Genomic DNA, 14,583 nt, shown 5'->3' with positions numbered 1-14,583 from the left:
TAACCACTTACCCCAAAAACTATACTCATCTTAATGACATATTTCTTTTTATACATCTTGAAATAGTTATGCTATATTGTACTGCTACTTAATGCCTTGTAATAATCCTGTAACATTGCTGTTTAATGCTAATTTATAATGAAAATTGTATAGTATGTTGGAGTTTTTCTCCCTGGGCCTCTGCTGAAAAAGGAATCTTCAGCTCAGTCGGACAATATAAAATAAATAAATAAATAAATAACTAAGTAAATTAAAATTTGCTCCAATCCATTTCTAAAGGTCCCACTTCCAGTCCTTTTATCTGTTACTACATCCACTCCTTCTAATGTGGTTGGTTTAGACTTTGATTTACTTTATCTAGTAATTGCGTTTTTGGCAGCCACCAAAGGTAAACTCAGCAAGGCCTTATATCTAGGCAGTTCAGATCATGTATCATAGCTAAAAAAAATAATTTCCTTAGTTACACCAATTTGCTCACCCAGTGTTTATGACAGTCTGCAGGGAATTTTTAAAGTCTATCAACTCATTGCACTTCCAAAAATATGTTCCCAGTTACCTCTTTCTTCCACATCACACCCTCAACATTTGCAATCTACCTGAGAAAAAAATCTTTGGAGTCTACTTGGGTTATAAAACTACGTATGCAAACATTTCCAAGCAAAAATCCCAAATCTTTTAGACTTTGTTGAATATTTGGGAGCCATGCATATATCCTCCCTTTGTTTCTTGCTTATCCAATCTCTCTTGTCAGTCCTTTCTAACCTTCTCTGATTAATTCCTAAGGTTATCATGCAATATTATGTATGCCATATTAATTATCCCTTTTTTTAACAGCAACTTCTGTTCAATCCAGACACTATCTTGACAAAACAAAATCTTTCAGAACTTCTAATTAGTTGCTCATTTCTTGTGAAGGTAAGAAAAAAAAGGACATGTGCCAAAACAGACTGTTTCATAATGGTTGTCTAATTGCCATTACTTTTTGTTATATCCACCACAGCAAAACTATTCCAGACAAGGTCAAGGCTCACTCTGCCAGGGCCTTCTGTTCATCTGGAAAGGGTTGGATGCTAGAAGTATTTTAGAAGCAGCAATCGGTCCTCTTTGTACACTTTTACTAAGCAATATAGACTAAATTATTTTCTAGGTTTTGGACTGGCTTTGCTGGGAAAATTGTCTATTGGCTTCTGGTCCCATATTCTTCTTACTCCCAGTCAGATTATGCTATGGTAATCTACCAATATAGTTTAGGCTACTGCAGCATTGATCCTTGTGAAGAACATAATGCAGTTGTGCAAGTAAACTTACCATAAAAATAGACGTTCAGATGATCACTGCTGCAGTAGCCTGCACCCTCCTTCCCTTTATCTCCCTTATTCTATGCATTTTTTTTATGCCAGGGTTGTAAATGTTTTATTGTTATACTTCTAGCATTGTCCTGTCAGAGCATTAGGCTCACCCTCTCTGGTGACGTGAAAGCTGTGAAGGGCTTGGTGCTTAAATATGACTTTTAGTCATCTTAGCTCAAGCTGGTTAACTGTTTGGGTGCATGGGAGGTACCCTGAAAGCTTTAGAAGATGGCAGGCTGTTCTATCCTGTACAAGCTAGAACCTGTGTAGCTTAGGCTACTGCAGCAGTGATCATTTTAACATCTACCGTTATGGTAAGTGTAATTACAAGATATAATTTGTCGTAACAGGGAGAACGTTTCCCCAAAACAAATGAGCCATACTGCTTTAACTAACTGGACAACATTGACCGGTCCCCACTTTACTGTCTTACAAATCCAACATCAACACTTTCTTACTTCATCAATATCCTTTCTAATATCTATGAAACTCTGTTCTCCCAAATAAGAAAATGGCTCATAATTACCATAACCCCATATCTTCATGAACTGGAATCAGAAATATCTGGCCTCTTTCCCTTTGCCTTGTCTAATGCTGTGTCTGTATTGTCAGACCATATGGTGGGTCTTGCTTTCCTTAGTCATATTGTCTGTATTTGTGGTTTGGAATTGTGACGGAGAGAGATACATTCACTTTCTGTTTTGTGACAGTTTTCTGACATCATTAAGCAGAGACTTCATCTAACGAGAGTGAACCCAATGTTAAGAAAAACTTGGAAATCATCATGAGCACCCTGTTTTTCTTCTTGGAAGAATTGCAGCAGCGAAAATCATTCTTATTCCAGTCCATGAAGATTTGGGGCTGTGATGTAAATATTTACAAAGTGAACTATCTGGTGGCATCCTGAGTCTCTGATTTGTAGGCCTTTTTCTGTAGGGAACCATACTAGGTTTCAAGAGAATTTGTAACTCAGAACTGTCACACTTTTCTTCATAGAAGTGGTTTCATACTATTATATCAGTCCATTCATATGTCTGTTTTCTTCAACTGAGCCAAATCTGGTTCAGAATGGAGCTTTCATACTTTGGTTATGTACCAGCAGCTCAGAGTTTAACTGAAATGGGTGGGTTTTTGATTTTAGGAAGACAAAATAGTTCTTTGTCCCCTTTGCTCTAGTTAGAGGGGAGCTTACTGTTGCTACTCAAACTTTGTCCATGTGGTTTGATATCTACATTGTTTTTTTTTCCTTCAGGTAATGCACCACCCATTTGAAAATGCTGCTGTCAAAATCTGTTGTAGCAGGGGTGTAGCTGCTTCCAGTTCATATGTTAAAATGTTTTTATGACTGACTACCCTGCCTTGGCCACTTGATAATATGTTCACATCTTAACCAAGCAATATTGCATGGACATATGATTTCTGGAGTTGGGCGATCACTGGCAACTCAATGATTCAGTTTTCTGCAATCAGAGCATTTGGCTTTTGGCTCCAGCCTCAAAGTGAGACGTAGTTTCTACTGCTTCAAATTCTTCTATGCAGTTACCCACTACAGAAGCCTCTATACGCTGCTTTAACAAATACATATTCACCATATTGGCTGATCTGCAAGGCAGCCATATGCAGCTGGTGCTTATTACCTTCCTGCAATCACCCATTGACAGTCTGTCTGTCCAATGGCTGCAGCTTGATTTTGCTGTAAGTAGGGCTAGTGTATTATTGTTTATTTTTGCTTGCTTGCTTTTTTGTGCCGTGCACATTTTGCTTGCTCAACACATAGGAGTCCCACTGAATAGTGCAGGGACTTAGCATGCCTTCCTAACTTAGCATATGATATTACATTATGCTCTGGCAGAGAGCATGTATGTCTTTGAATGTGGGAAAAAGAAAAGTTTGAATTATGTTGAGCAGGGGATATCAGACCCACTGCATGCCCCTTGCAGATCAACTGATATGGTGAGCACATATATGTTATTTATAATGAGCACTCTGTCCACTGTACGTTTCCACATGATACTAATTATTTTCCAGGTTCTGAGTTTCATTTTTTGTAATTTTTGCATCACTGTTTTTTTCATTGTAGTGTGACATTGGCATTTGAGTGGTAACATTTTGAATAAATGCAGAGTGTTGACTAATGCATTTGATGGGCATTAGACAAGTCCAAGCGTTAATAACTACTTTTTTTACAGAGGCCTTATGGTATTTCTTTCAAGCACTTTGAAGGACTGATGAGGTTTTATAAACCTAGAATGAATGCAAGAGAACGGCTTCTCACTTTTAAAACTATGAACAAGAGCAATACTCGGTTACTCAGGTAAGGAAATTTACTCTTATTATTTAGACATATGCAATACTTAGCAGACTTTCAGTCCTCACTGTCCAGCTTACAGTTTTCAAGCTTTGTACTCGAGCATGGTGCCATCCAGCCATTTGTAGAGGAGGGAGATTTTGTAGTGAGGTATAGTCTGTGTTGCACCCTCAAGACAAAGAGGGGGACAAAATGCATATGTATTTCATTTATTTATTTTACTTACTTATGTTTTATTGTTTTGTTTACCAGATGTAATCATATTGGACTGGTGCTCTGTTTCATAGGTTCATAGGTAGGTACTAGGCTATTGACCCTAGGGCCTATATAAGCGTAGCCAAAAAGGTACCCTGGCTTTCGCCACCCAAGAAAATTATTTTCCTGTGCCCCTGTCAAGCAGAGCCACAGAAGTGATCCCCGGGGTGAATTTCCTATCTCCCATCCAATCATCAAGATTTTTCTTGAAGAGTGCTAATGAGGAGCTTTGTTTGATATAGACAGGTAGTTTGTTCCAGAGTAAGGGAAGTCTCTGGGACAGGAATCTATCCCTCCAGAATGTTCTGTTTATTATGATGACAAGGTTTAGGTCCCTAGAGCGTGTAGCTCGGAGGGATTGGGATTTCTTTAAGTGGAGCATATCCAACAGCTTTGGGTTTGACATAGCTTTGTATGTTAGGCAGAGATCGCCACTGAGTAGGCGATATGCGACGGAGTAAAGCTGGAGTTTTTTGAGACGGTTCATGAGGGCATCTGTTTGAGGCCAGTAATCCTCTTTGTGAGGTATTTCTGCAGCCTTTCCAGTTGTTGTAGATGTCTTGTGAGGTACATACCAAAAGCAGCGCTGTATTCTATAAATGGTCTAATGAGTGACAAGTAGAGGGGAACAATGACCTCTTTTTTCCTGGATGAGAAACCTTTTGTGATGAGGTGTGCCACATAGAAGGTTTTCCTGACTACTGTGGCGATGTGATTATCAAAGGAGAGACTACTGTCCACCTGTGTCCCAAGGTCTCCTATCACACTTTCACTGTTAAGTAGTCTACTGCCTATGTGGTAGTTCATGGGTACAGAGTTTGTACCAAAAGGGATGACAATGCACTTTTTTGCATTGAGCTTGAGGCCATGGCTTTGACACCAGGCATCTGTCTCAATGAGGCCCTTTTGTAGGATGTCCACGTCATTAGGAGTTTCGATTATGGCTCCTAGTTTGCAGTCACCTGCGAACTTCGTTAGCCAAAGCCCTTCTGTGTTAGCCTGTACTTCAGAGAAGTAGATACCAAACAGGAGAGGACCCAGGACTGAACCCTGTGGTACTCCACTTGTCATGGGTCTGAAGTCTGATTTGGAGTCTGCTACTTTCACAGTGTGAGTTCTGTTAGTGGGCCAGTTGGCAACCCATCTTGTGACATAGGGATTTATACCTAGTTTAGTGAGTTTGTCTATAATTCTAGAGTGGGGGATAGTGTCGAAAGCCTTGGCGAGAGCTAGATAGGCTGTGTGAACCACCTTACCTTCATCTATGGCTTTGGTGACCACTTCAAAAAAGTCTTTCAGGTTTAGGAGACATGATCTGACGTTTACAAACCCGAACTGGGTGGTGTCCAGAGTTTGGAGATTACCAGTGTCATTGTTTATAGGTTCCATGATGATACGTTCCATAGCCTTGCAAACCAGGCTCGTCAGGCTAATGGGGTGGTAGTTCCCGGGGTCCATGTTGGCTCCCCCTTTGTGGAGTGGGATAACCGTTGCTGTGCGCCATTCAGTGGGCACAAAGCCTGATGTGAGGCTATGAGTGAACATGGTACTTAGGTGGGGGTGCCAGTTCTTTCTGTAGTTCATGTAGAACGCAGCCTGGGATGTTGTCAGGTCCCATGGATGCTGTGTTCTTGGCTTTGGAGAGAGTGGTTTTTACCTGTGCAGCCGTGATTGCAGGAACTTTGCATTCTTCCAGTATAGAGATGGGCCCTTGAGGGGGTGAGGGGGGTGGGTAAAGTTAGCACTGAATCTATCTGCCAGGATGTTGGCAATATCAGTTGGTTCTGTATATTTAGTGTCATTGTTCTGTAACTCAGAGCAGATCTGAGTGTTGCCATTGAGATTCTTGACATAGCTAAAGAATGCTTTGTGATTGTCTTTAGAATCAGTGGCAATTTTGTTTTTGTAACTAGTTTTGGAGGATTTTATGAGGGATCTCAGCTTCTTACTGAGGCTGACCAGGGAGCTCCTCCATTCATGGGATTTTACTCTTTTTTGCAACAGTTTCTTTCTTCTGTTGTAGAGTTTCTTTATGGCAGGGGACCACCAGATTGTCTTCCTTTTTGGAGGATAGCATCTTGGTTCTGTTAGGGATTGCACGATCCATGCAGTCGTGTAAGTGCTTATAAAGTGCATTTCTGTAGGATTCAGCAGTTGTACCTCTATTGTCCATCTGCATGGGTGTCGTGAAGTTTGCCACTTCTGTCTTAAGAAGCGTGAAGTTAAGAAATTCTTTTACAGTGGTTTTCCTAATTGGGAGTACGGGCTGTATGTGGATGTTGAGGGTGATTAGCTTGTGGTCGGATCTGACCAATGAGGAATTGACCTCTGGTGTGGAACACTGGTTACCCATGTTGGTAATCACCAGGTTTAGGATATTGCTGCCCCTGGTTGGGGTGTGGATAAGCTGATTCAAGGCATTGGAATTTATGAATTCCAGAAAACGTTGAGCAAAAGAGTTAGTACATGAGTAGTTTTCCCAGTTAATGGTGGGGTAGTTGAAATCGCCCATTGTTAGGGTGTTAGGTTGTACCCTAATATTTTCCAGTGTATCAAGAAATGAGGTGTGGGAATCCTGGGGCATGGTGAGGTATCTGTAGCAAGCTACAGTTTGGATTGCGGTCTTTCCCAGAGTTAGTTTCACTTGGATAATCTCGTATGCATTATGCTGAGCAACTAGCCTGGAGGTGTAGATATCCTTAATGAATATGGACACGCCTCCACGTTTAGTGTTTCGGTCCAAATTAGGTGGTCGAAAGGTGTGGTATGAATTATAGCCTGGTAATGCAGGGGTGCTGTCTGGTGCCTTGAACCAGGTCTCTGTCACTGCACAGATATCGATGTTCTCCATTTTAAGGAGTGCCTCGAGTGAGTGCATTTTGAGGTTTAAACTTCTAGCATTGAGTAGCATTACCCTCAGATTTTGCTTGCTTGTACCTGTTACGGTGGTGAATTTGTCATTTGAACCTTGCCTAAAAAAGGCACTATAGAGGTGGCAAGAGCCTAAGCCAGTATCCTGAATCCCAGGGGCGACAGGTGCAGGCCATCTCTGGCAAAGCATCATGGTCTGTCGATCATGTCATCCCAGGCAGACAGATGCTGGATCCCCTTAGAATGACACCAGAAGCTTAGCCAATTGTTGAAGTCAATCATTTTGTCCTTGTACTGTGGTATCATTCTGGGTGATGGCAAGATGCTACTCAGGGCTAGGGTCATACCTGCCTGGGCTACAAGATCGGACAGCTCCTTCATGTCTCTTTTCATTTAGTCCAGAGAGATACGTCTCAAATCATTCACACCAACGTGGACAATGACAGAGTCATTTTTGTACTTTTGGAGTGACCTGAGTGCATGCATTGTATGGTGGATCCTGGCACCCGACAGGCAGCTGACAGTAACTTACTCCTTGTTTAGCCTGGTGAGTGGAACATCAGTGTGCCTGACTATAGAGTCACCTATGACTAGAGTGCTGGATACATTGTTATGCCTTATGGGCTGTGGTCAAGTGGCACACTGAGTTTGTGGGCTATGTGTCATTTGGGTTGTGTTGGGGGGGTGGAGGTTGATTGCGTTTCTGCTTTGGAGGTCCCTGTTGCTTGTGCAGATTTTTATTGAGAGCCTCCGCGAATGTAGGTGTGTGTTTTGTGTTTCTGTGTGTGTGTTTTGGTGGTGTAGGTTTTGAGGGACTATGTGATAAGTGTGGTGTGGTGCAAGTGTTTACCTTCTCCTCTTGACTGTCTAGTCCAGTCTTTGGTGAAGAGAGCTTTGTTTCCAGTTTGGCTATATAAGTGCATCTCTCATAGGTTATAGTGTTGGGTGGGTAGGAGGAGAGGGTTGTCTGTGTACATGAGGCAATTGCTGCATTGCCCCAAGATGCCCAGATTCATCAGGTAGACAGGAGAAAACACCGGGAGCTGACCAAATGGGACTCATGATAAAGTAAAAGTGCGGAGTATTATAGAATACTATAGAGAGGCAAACAAAATTAGAGCCAGATATACATGTGAAAGTCATGCAATGCCCACATCAATATAGTGCATCATATAATTAAGTTTGAAGCACGCACGCATAAAATAATGTATTAAAAGAAAGAAACTAGAGAGTTGCTTAGCATGCAGTTCAAGTAACACTAAAAGAAAGTAGGTAGTTAAAAATAAAGACTGACTCGTTGTATATGTGGGTGCATGGTAAGTTAAGTGTGGTAGTAAGGAGAAAAAGAAAGCATAGTTTTAATGAACATGCTGGAGCAGTAAGTAGATATTTACTAACTACACTACTAAATAATATATGCATGAATGGTGAAGCCTCTCCCTTTGTTGGGTGGTAGGGTATTACCAAATTTAATGTAGATCATTGTGGTATCCATATAAAATGTACATAACTTTTTGAATGTGACCAGAGTATTGATTTTTCTTAGTTCATTAGGGCATGTATTCCATTAACCTGCTGTGAGTATTTCATAGGTGCTTTGATTTCCTGTGTTTTGGCTTGCTTTCCCGTTTCCTGTGTGCTGTCTCAAAAATGACTGGTTTAAAGTAGCTAAGACTAGAACATTGCTTTCTCCTCAGAAAAAGGTGTGTCTTACAACATATCCATATGTCATGATCTTCTCTGCCTTTCACCCCATAATGTTACTTTCTGTAGAACCACTTCTACTGACGTTGATTCTACCAATTTCTTCTGTATGCGTCTGGAGTTCCCATTCTTCAGCTCCTATGGCACTATGTTACAGTCTTCTCCACTGCATTATTTCCTGTTGCTTCTAGCCTCAAAAAAGACTGTTTGAGTCTTCTACATTGGATTCCTCTCCCAAAAGGCAGAGAAAATGCATTTGTAAGTGCAAGCACTTAGAATCTAAAGTAGATCGTCCAGTAGAGGATTCCTGTGATGAAGAAGAGATTGATTTATTTCCCCTCTGTATTGAGGAATTCCTGCAATTGATGCAGCAACAAGGAGCTGACCCGTTTGGTCTGGCTTCTTCCCTCTCAAAGGAGACTTCTAATAGCTTAGCTTGCCATCTCCTACCACAATCCACCTGCTGATTCTACCTGTTGTGGACATCCTACAGGATGGCACAAGACAACATGGAAGAACACTGGCAGAGAAGTACCTGTGCCAGAGAAAGTAGACCAGATTTTCTGGCCTTCAACCGAGTGCATAATATGGACAAAGACTCCCAAACTGGATGTGAATATAGGTCATAGGTTCGTACTAGGCTAACTGCCCTTTTGGGCCATTTGAAGCCTAGCCAATTACCCCATGTGAGAATCAAACCCTACACCTTGTGTCTTTAAGGTAAACACCTTAACCATTATGTCATCCTCCCACCCTTATTTCAGAGGCAGCCCATTTTAAGGTTCCTGATTTACAGAACTCAGCTGTGCATGCTACAGTCAGAGTCCTTGGCTACAGACAGATTTGGGAAACACATATTCTTGTCAGTTACCATAGCCTTGTAGGTATTAAACTGCCATTTTCACAAGATACGTTTTCAGAAGGATGTTGCAGATGAATGATAGTAGGATATGGGTGAGCTCTCTGAGGATTGTTTGTAAGACAGGATTAAGGCCTACATTCCCTGTGACCCCAATTTCTATGTAGCTCCATTGTTGTGAGGTGGGTATAGCCCTGACTGTGACCAAGTTCAATTAATGGCTAAAGCATCTTCAGAGGAAGGGCAATATACACAGATGCAACTTGGGGGTGAGCATACAGCTTACCAAACCTCTTGTCCTGGCTGTGTTAGATCAGTTTTGCCAAAAACACCAAGATGACCTTTTTTTTTTGAAACACCCCCACCCCCCAGGGCTTATTGAATTAGTAAATGAGGCAGATAGCCACAACAGCATGAGGAAGGTGGGAATAGGCAGTCTTACTGCCACTTAAGAGAATGTGGACTTCTTCTTAGTCTGTTCATTGCGGCAAGGTGCTATGTATTTTCCATGTCATGGCATGCAACATTCCTTTATGTCTTCCTGCCATTCCTGTTGATGCAGCACCTCATCTCAGAGTTCATGGAAGAACAAAACTAATTTTCATAGAAGCTTAAGAAAATATGGTTTCAGTCGCTTAGGTCAGTGGTGGTATAGAAAATTGACCCAGTCCTGGCCAAGTTTGTCCCTTATGCTTTTGGTGTAAACTGCTTCATCACAGGGCCTGAATGCTTTATGATACATCAAGCTCTCCCAGCTGTGGTCTTGGGGGTTATCCAGTAAGTCTTTTTGTTGCCAGGCCTGTACCTCCAAATGGAAACAATTCTCAGAAAGAAGTTGTGCCCTCTACTGCCTAGTTTATTTTTGCTGGTGACCCTGCTCTCCCACTGGCACCTTAGAGTTTTGTCCCTTTGTCAAGGGATTTGTGTCTGGTATTTCCATCTATCTTGAGCTTTTGGAGGGCAGGATTATGGCTCAGCACTAGCTGGTCAAGCAGGTCCTTAAAGGAGCATTGCATCTTCATCTTCATTTGAAGGACCACTCCTCTCCCTGGGATCTGAACTTCTTCACTGTCAGGGTTCTGTTTCCTGTTTAAGCCTAGTGAATTGATGACATTGAAATTTTGTTTTAGAAAGTTCTGCTCTTTGTTACCACTGGCCATCACCTGCAGGATCTCTGAGTATCAAACCCTCATGTCGAGAATAGTGTCTAGCCTTTCACAAGAAGTAGTTATCCATTAAAACTAATCCAGTTTTTGTTCAAAACCTGATGTGAGTACATTTGTATAGGTAAACTGAAAAATTGATGTTCACCATTCTCACTGCTGCAGTAGCGTTTGGCTTTTTTTGGGGTTGTATCCTGCGCAGGATACAACAACCGGCCTGTCTTAAAAAAGTTCTGGATCCCTCCCACACCACCACTCTGACTGCTCATTGGCTTAGCCCCTTGGAAGGATATCAGCAGTGAAAGTGTAGACAACTTCTGTACTTTCATGCCACCTAAAGGGAAAGCAGCTGTGAAGCTTCACTGGACAGCAATAGGCTACAGGCTCCGTTTCTGCCATATAAGTCCCATTAGGGGAACCCTTCTGGACACAAAATATTAGATTTTTATGTCTATTTTTTGTTTTGTGAAGATACTGCGGTGGTGGTGCTGTGGTACCGTTGCCGCCTCACAGTTAGACATTGCCCGTTCGATTCTCAGTTAGATCGTCTTCTGTGTGGCGACATGCGTGAATAGGCGTTCCTTTGTTGAAGGTTGTGCGTTAGGCCCGGCAAGCCAGCACGTAAAACTCTACTGCCAGTCATTAGCAGACTGGAGACATAAACAAACTGGCAGTTTTTATTAATATCAAAAGTTTTTTATAATGGGACTGTTTTGTGAGAGAAATGTTCTACTTTTGAGACATTTTAACTGAGGTATAAGGATTTAAAGATTGGAAAGTGTTTCTATGTACCTAAAATGGTGTTTGCCTGCTGTGGTACATGTGAGCACTTTATGACAAGTTACTTTCATTAGTTTTCAGCTTGAGGATGCTGTATTTAAGCATCAGGAAGTACATTTCAAGCAAAAAATGTGTTTTCTATTTAGTTCTCATGTACACTTTGTGACAACTTATCATCATATCTTGTTTTCATTATGTGTACCTTCTATAAAAGTGACTTAGAGTTAGGGTTTTTGAGTTCTGTGTGTTTCTACTTTTGAATTTTGTGGGACTGTGTGTGGAAGTGGAAGTGTGTGCTGCATGTGAACAGTTATCTAACCGACACTTCCCAGAATGCTTACCAGCAATCAGACTTCCCCCTCAGCTACAGCATGGATTCTTACATGTGTTCTGCTGTTTCTACTCACATTTATCCCAAACAGAAAAAAAACAAATTAGAAACTAGGAGTATTTGCCTATAATGTGGGCTCATAAAGTGCCTCTGTCACTGGTGGATAACTCTGTAGTGGCCATTTGTTATTCCTCAGATCACTCACTGGTTTCTCTGGGTTCCACTGGTGTAGTCCCTTTCACCACCATGGACGGGAGGTTAGCCACATCCTCTGTTCCATTGTACAGTCTGGTTATGGAAGAACCGTCTTTGTTAGGATTGGGAGTTTGTCCAAGATGTTCTTGGAGGGGTCGGGAAGGAAACTGCTTGCTGGGGATGAAGTGCCATCTCTTAGTCATTCTTCTTCCAGGGATTTCCCTAAGAAAGAAAAAAAGGTTTATACACTGCCAGTCCAAAGACATTTTACCTGATGTCCTTCCATATCACTGTTGCTCTATTCTTTACAGTAGGGATTCCCTGCCAAGCATTGCCCGACGTCCGGCCAGTATACCAAAGCCTTTAGGTTGTAATGGGTACGTAATTCCTACCTACCCTCCTAACCAAACAGAGATTTATCATCAGGTTCTTCAACACATGTGTTTTTCCTATGAATCTTACAACCAGTACCTTTGTACCAAAGGGAGGATGGCATCTACTCCAGGATGTTTTTGGTTTCAAAGAACAAGCTTCCCTGGTGATCAGTTCTTGATCTTGCCTTTTTTTTAAACCACTTTGTGAAAGTAGCAAGATTCAAATGTTGACAATTTAGTGTAATTCTTTTCTGAGTTTTATGGCAATATTAGACCTAAAACATGCTTACCATCAGATTTTGATAGCCTCAGGCTTCAGAAAATTTCTCATATTCTTTGTCTGGGTCACATTATCAATTCTCTGCATTAGCCCTTGTGTTAGCTACAGCTCCTAGAGTGTATACAAAATGTCAAGCTCCAAGGATAGTTCATTGCAGACTGCAGGGCATTCACATTTTCTTTATTTAGATGACTTAATGATCTTTGCAGAGTGTTTTGTCAGATGTCAGGAGCCCTTCACATGGGATTCTTCATTCCTTATCAGTCTGGGCTTTCAGACAAAAGTTCAAAAATCCTCCTTCATTTCATCACATACGATCGTGTGTTTAGTCAGCCTTGTCAATACATCTCTTCAAAGACATTCCTGACACAGGAAAAAGTGAATTTGTATCTGATAATTTTCCTGATCGTCTCCAACCTGTCTGAGACTTCAACCAGAGAACATCTCGGGATTTTAGGGTTCATGGCTTCTATGAATCTCATGATTCCTCTTGCCAAGTTGTACATGACAATAATTCAGTGGTTGTAAAAAACATTTGGACCCAGCATTTTCATCCTATGGGATGCTCTGATTCCAATTTTGGGTTTTATCAAGAAAAAAACGCATTGGTGATGGCAATAAACTGCTTCAGGTTTTGTTTTGGTAGCAGTTTGTATGGGGATAGAAGTGTGAGGCCTCTGGGACAGGTCAGACAGACTAAAGCACATAAATGTCAAAAAAGATATTAACTAAGATCAATGCTATAGAATCTTTTCAATACCCGTGGTCCTTGGGACCATTACAAATGATTACAGATGAAAGCACAGTGATCCATTACATAGCAAACAGGGATAGCACCAGGTCTTACAGTTCAAGCTTGCTAAGATGGCTTGAGAGTTAGCTCTACAGCATTGTATAACCTGCAAGTATCTTATGTACTGTCAGAGCAAAATGTATTGGCAGAAAAGCTGAGTATGACCAAGACAGACCTTCCGGAATGGAATTGAATGGGGGGGGGGTCGTCTTCCAGGACTGGATCTAGTTGTGGGAATCACCTCAACTAGATCTGCTTGACTTCTTTCAAAACAGACAATTAAGTAAGTTCTGCAGCAGGACTCATTACTGGCAGACCTAGAAAACATGCATTTTCATTCCCATGGTTGGGAATACTCATGTGTGCAGTTATTCTGAAGATTTAGGACTCTCCCAAAATTATCATGGTGACACCCATCTGGCTCAGGCAACATCAGTTCACCCTTCTTATGAAATTGGCCAGGGACAATTATAACAAGCTTCTTCACAGACTGGATATTCTCATATAAAGTAGTTTGATACACCCCAGTCTGAAGCAACTCCAACTGACTGCCTGGGGATTCATTTCTAATACCTTTTATGCACCTTTTTGATGATGCATTAGGTACTAAAGGAGGCAATAAATCCTGCTACGAGGAAATCTTATGTTAACTTGTGGAGAAGATTTTCTTCATGGTTCTTCACTTATAGCAAGGGCTTTATCCAGGAATTATTACCTCTGGTTCTCATAATGTTGTGTGATCCTATGGCCAGTTTATTCCTTTGGCAAGGGGTATTTGTCAGACATTTAAACATGTCTACCCCATGGGTTCTCGTCTTCATTTTAGATTTTGCCCAAGCAGTTCTACAAAGAGTTTTTTTTTCTGTTGATATGTAAGGTCGTCTGTTATTCAGGTAACAATTAGATTCCTACACTTTTTGCTGGGAAAGTTATTTCCATGTCTGAACTAACTTTACTGGCTGATTTCAGTTCATTTTTTGGTAGACTCGCTAGTTTATTGCTCTGATGTCTGCAGGAGAGTATCTATTATTCTTGGTGGGTTAACTGTTTTGCTTTTCCATGCATATAAGGTTATCTGTAGGAAAAAAAATCACCCGTGTATGTACTTACAACTTTCAGAATATAGCTTGAATCTAGCCATCTGTGTTCCTTGTTTCTTTTAGAATTTGAATGGCAGAAGGAATGGATTCTATATACTCTAGTCATGCCTTTTGTAACTTGGATGTTATCTTCAGTATACTATACAGCTGTGATGTTCCTAGTATGTATCAATTCAGATTATTTTAGTTGGTTGTTCCTCGCTACGTGTTTTCTTTTTGCT

The 14,583-nt window shown here is 41.2% G+C and overlaps 1 protein-coding gene across 2 annotated transcripts in view; it reads left to right on the top strand.

Annotated features, from left to right (window-relative positions):
- Positions 1–14,583, top strand: part of TPCN1 (two pore segment channel 1) — a 1,721,246-nt gene that overhangs the window by 973,406 nt on the left and 733,257 nt on the right. For both annotated transcript variants that reach the window (XM_044068445.1, XM_044068446.1), the window contains exon 11: positions 3,539–3,663. In XM_044068445.1, the coding sequence (XP_043924380.1) occupies positions 3,539–3,663 (125 nt within the window). The remainder of the gene's footprint in view (positions 1–3,538; positions 3,664–14,583) is intronic.

This window comes from Protopterus annectens, chromosome 4.part0, assembly GCF_019279795.1.
Source record: "Protopterus annectens isolate FY-2018-M chromosome 4.part0, PAN1.0, whole genome shotgun sequence".
Taxonomy (NCBI): domain Eukaryota; kingdom Metazoa; phylum Chordata; order Ceratodontiformes; family Protopteridae; genus Protopterus; species Protopterus annectens.
This window is presented reverse-complemented; position numbering and strand designations above follow the sequence as displayed.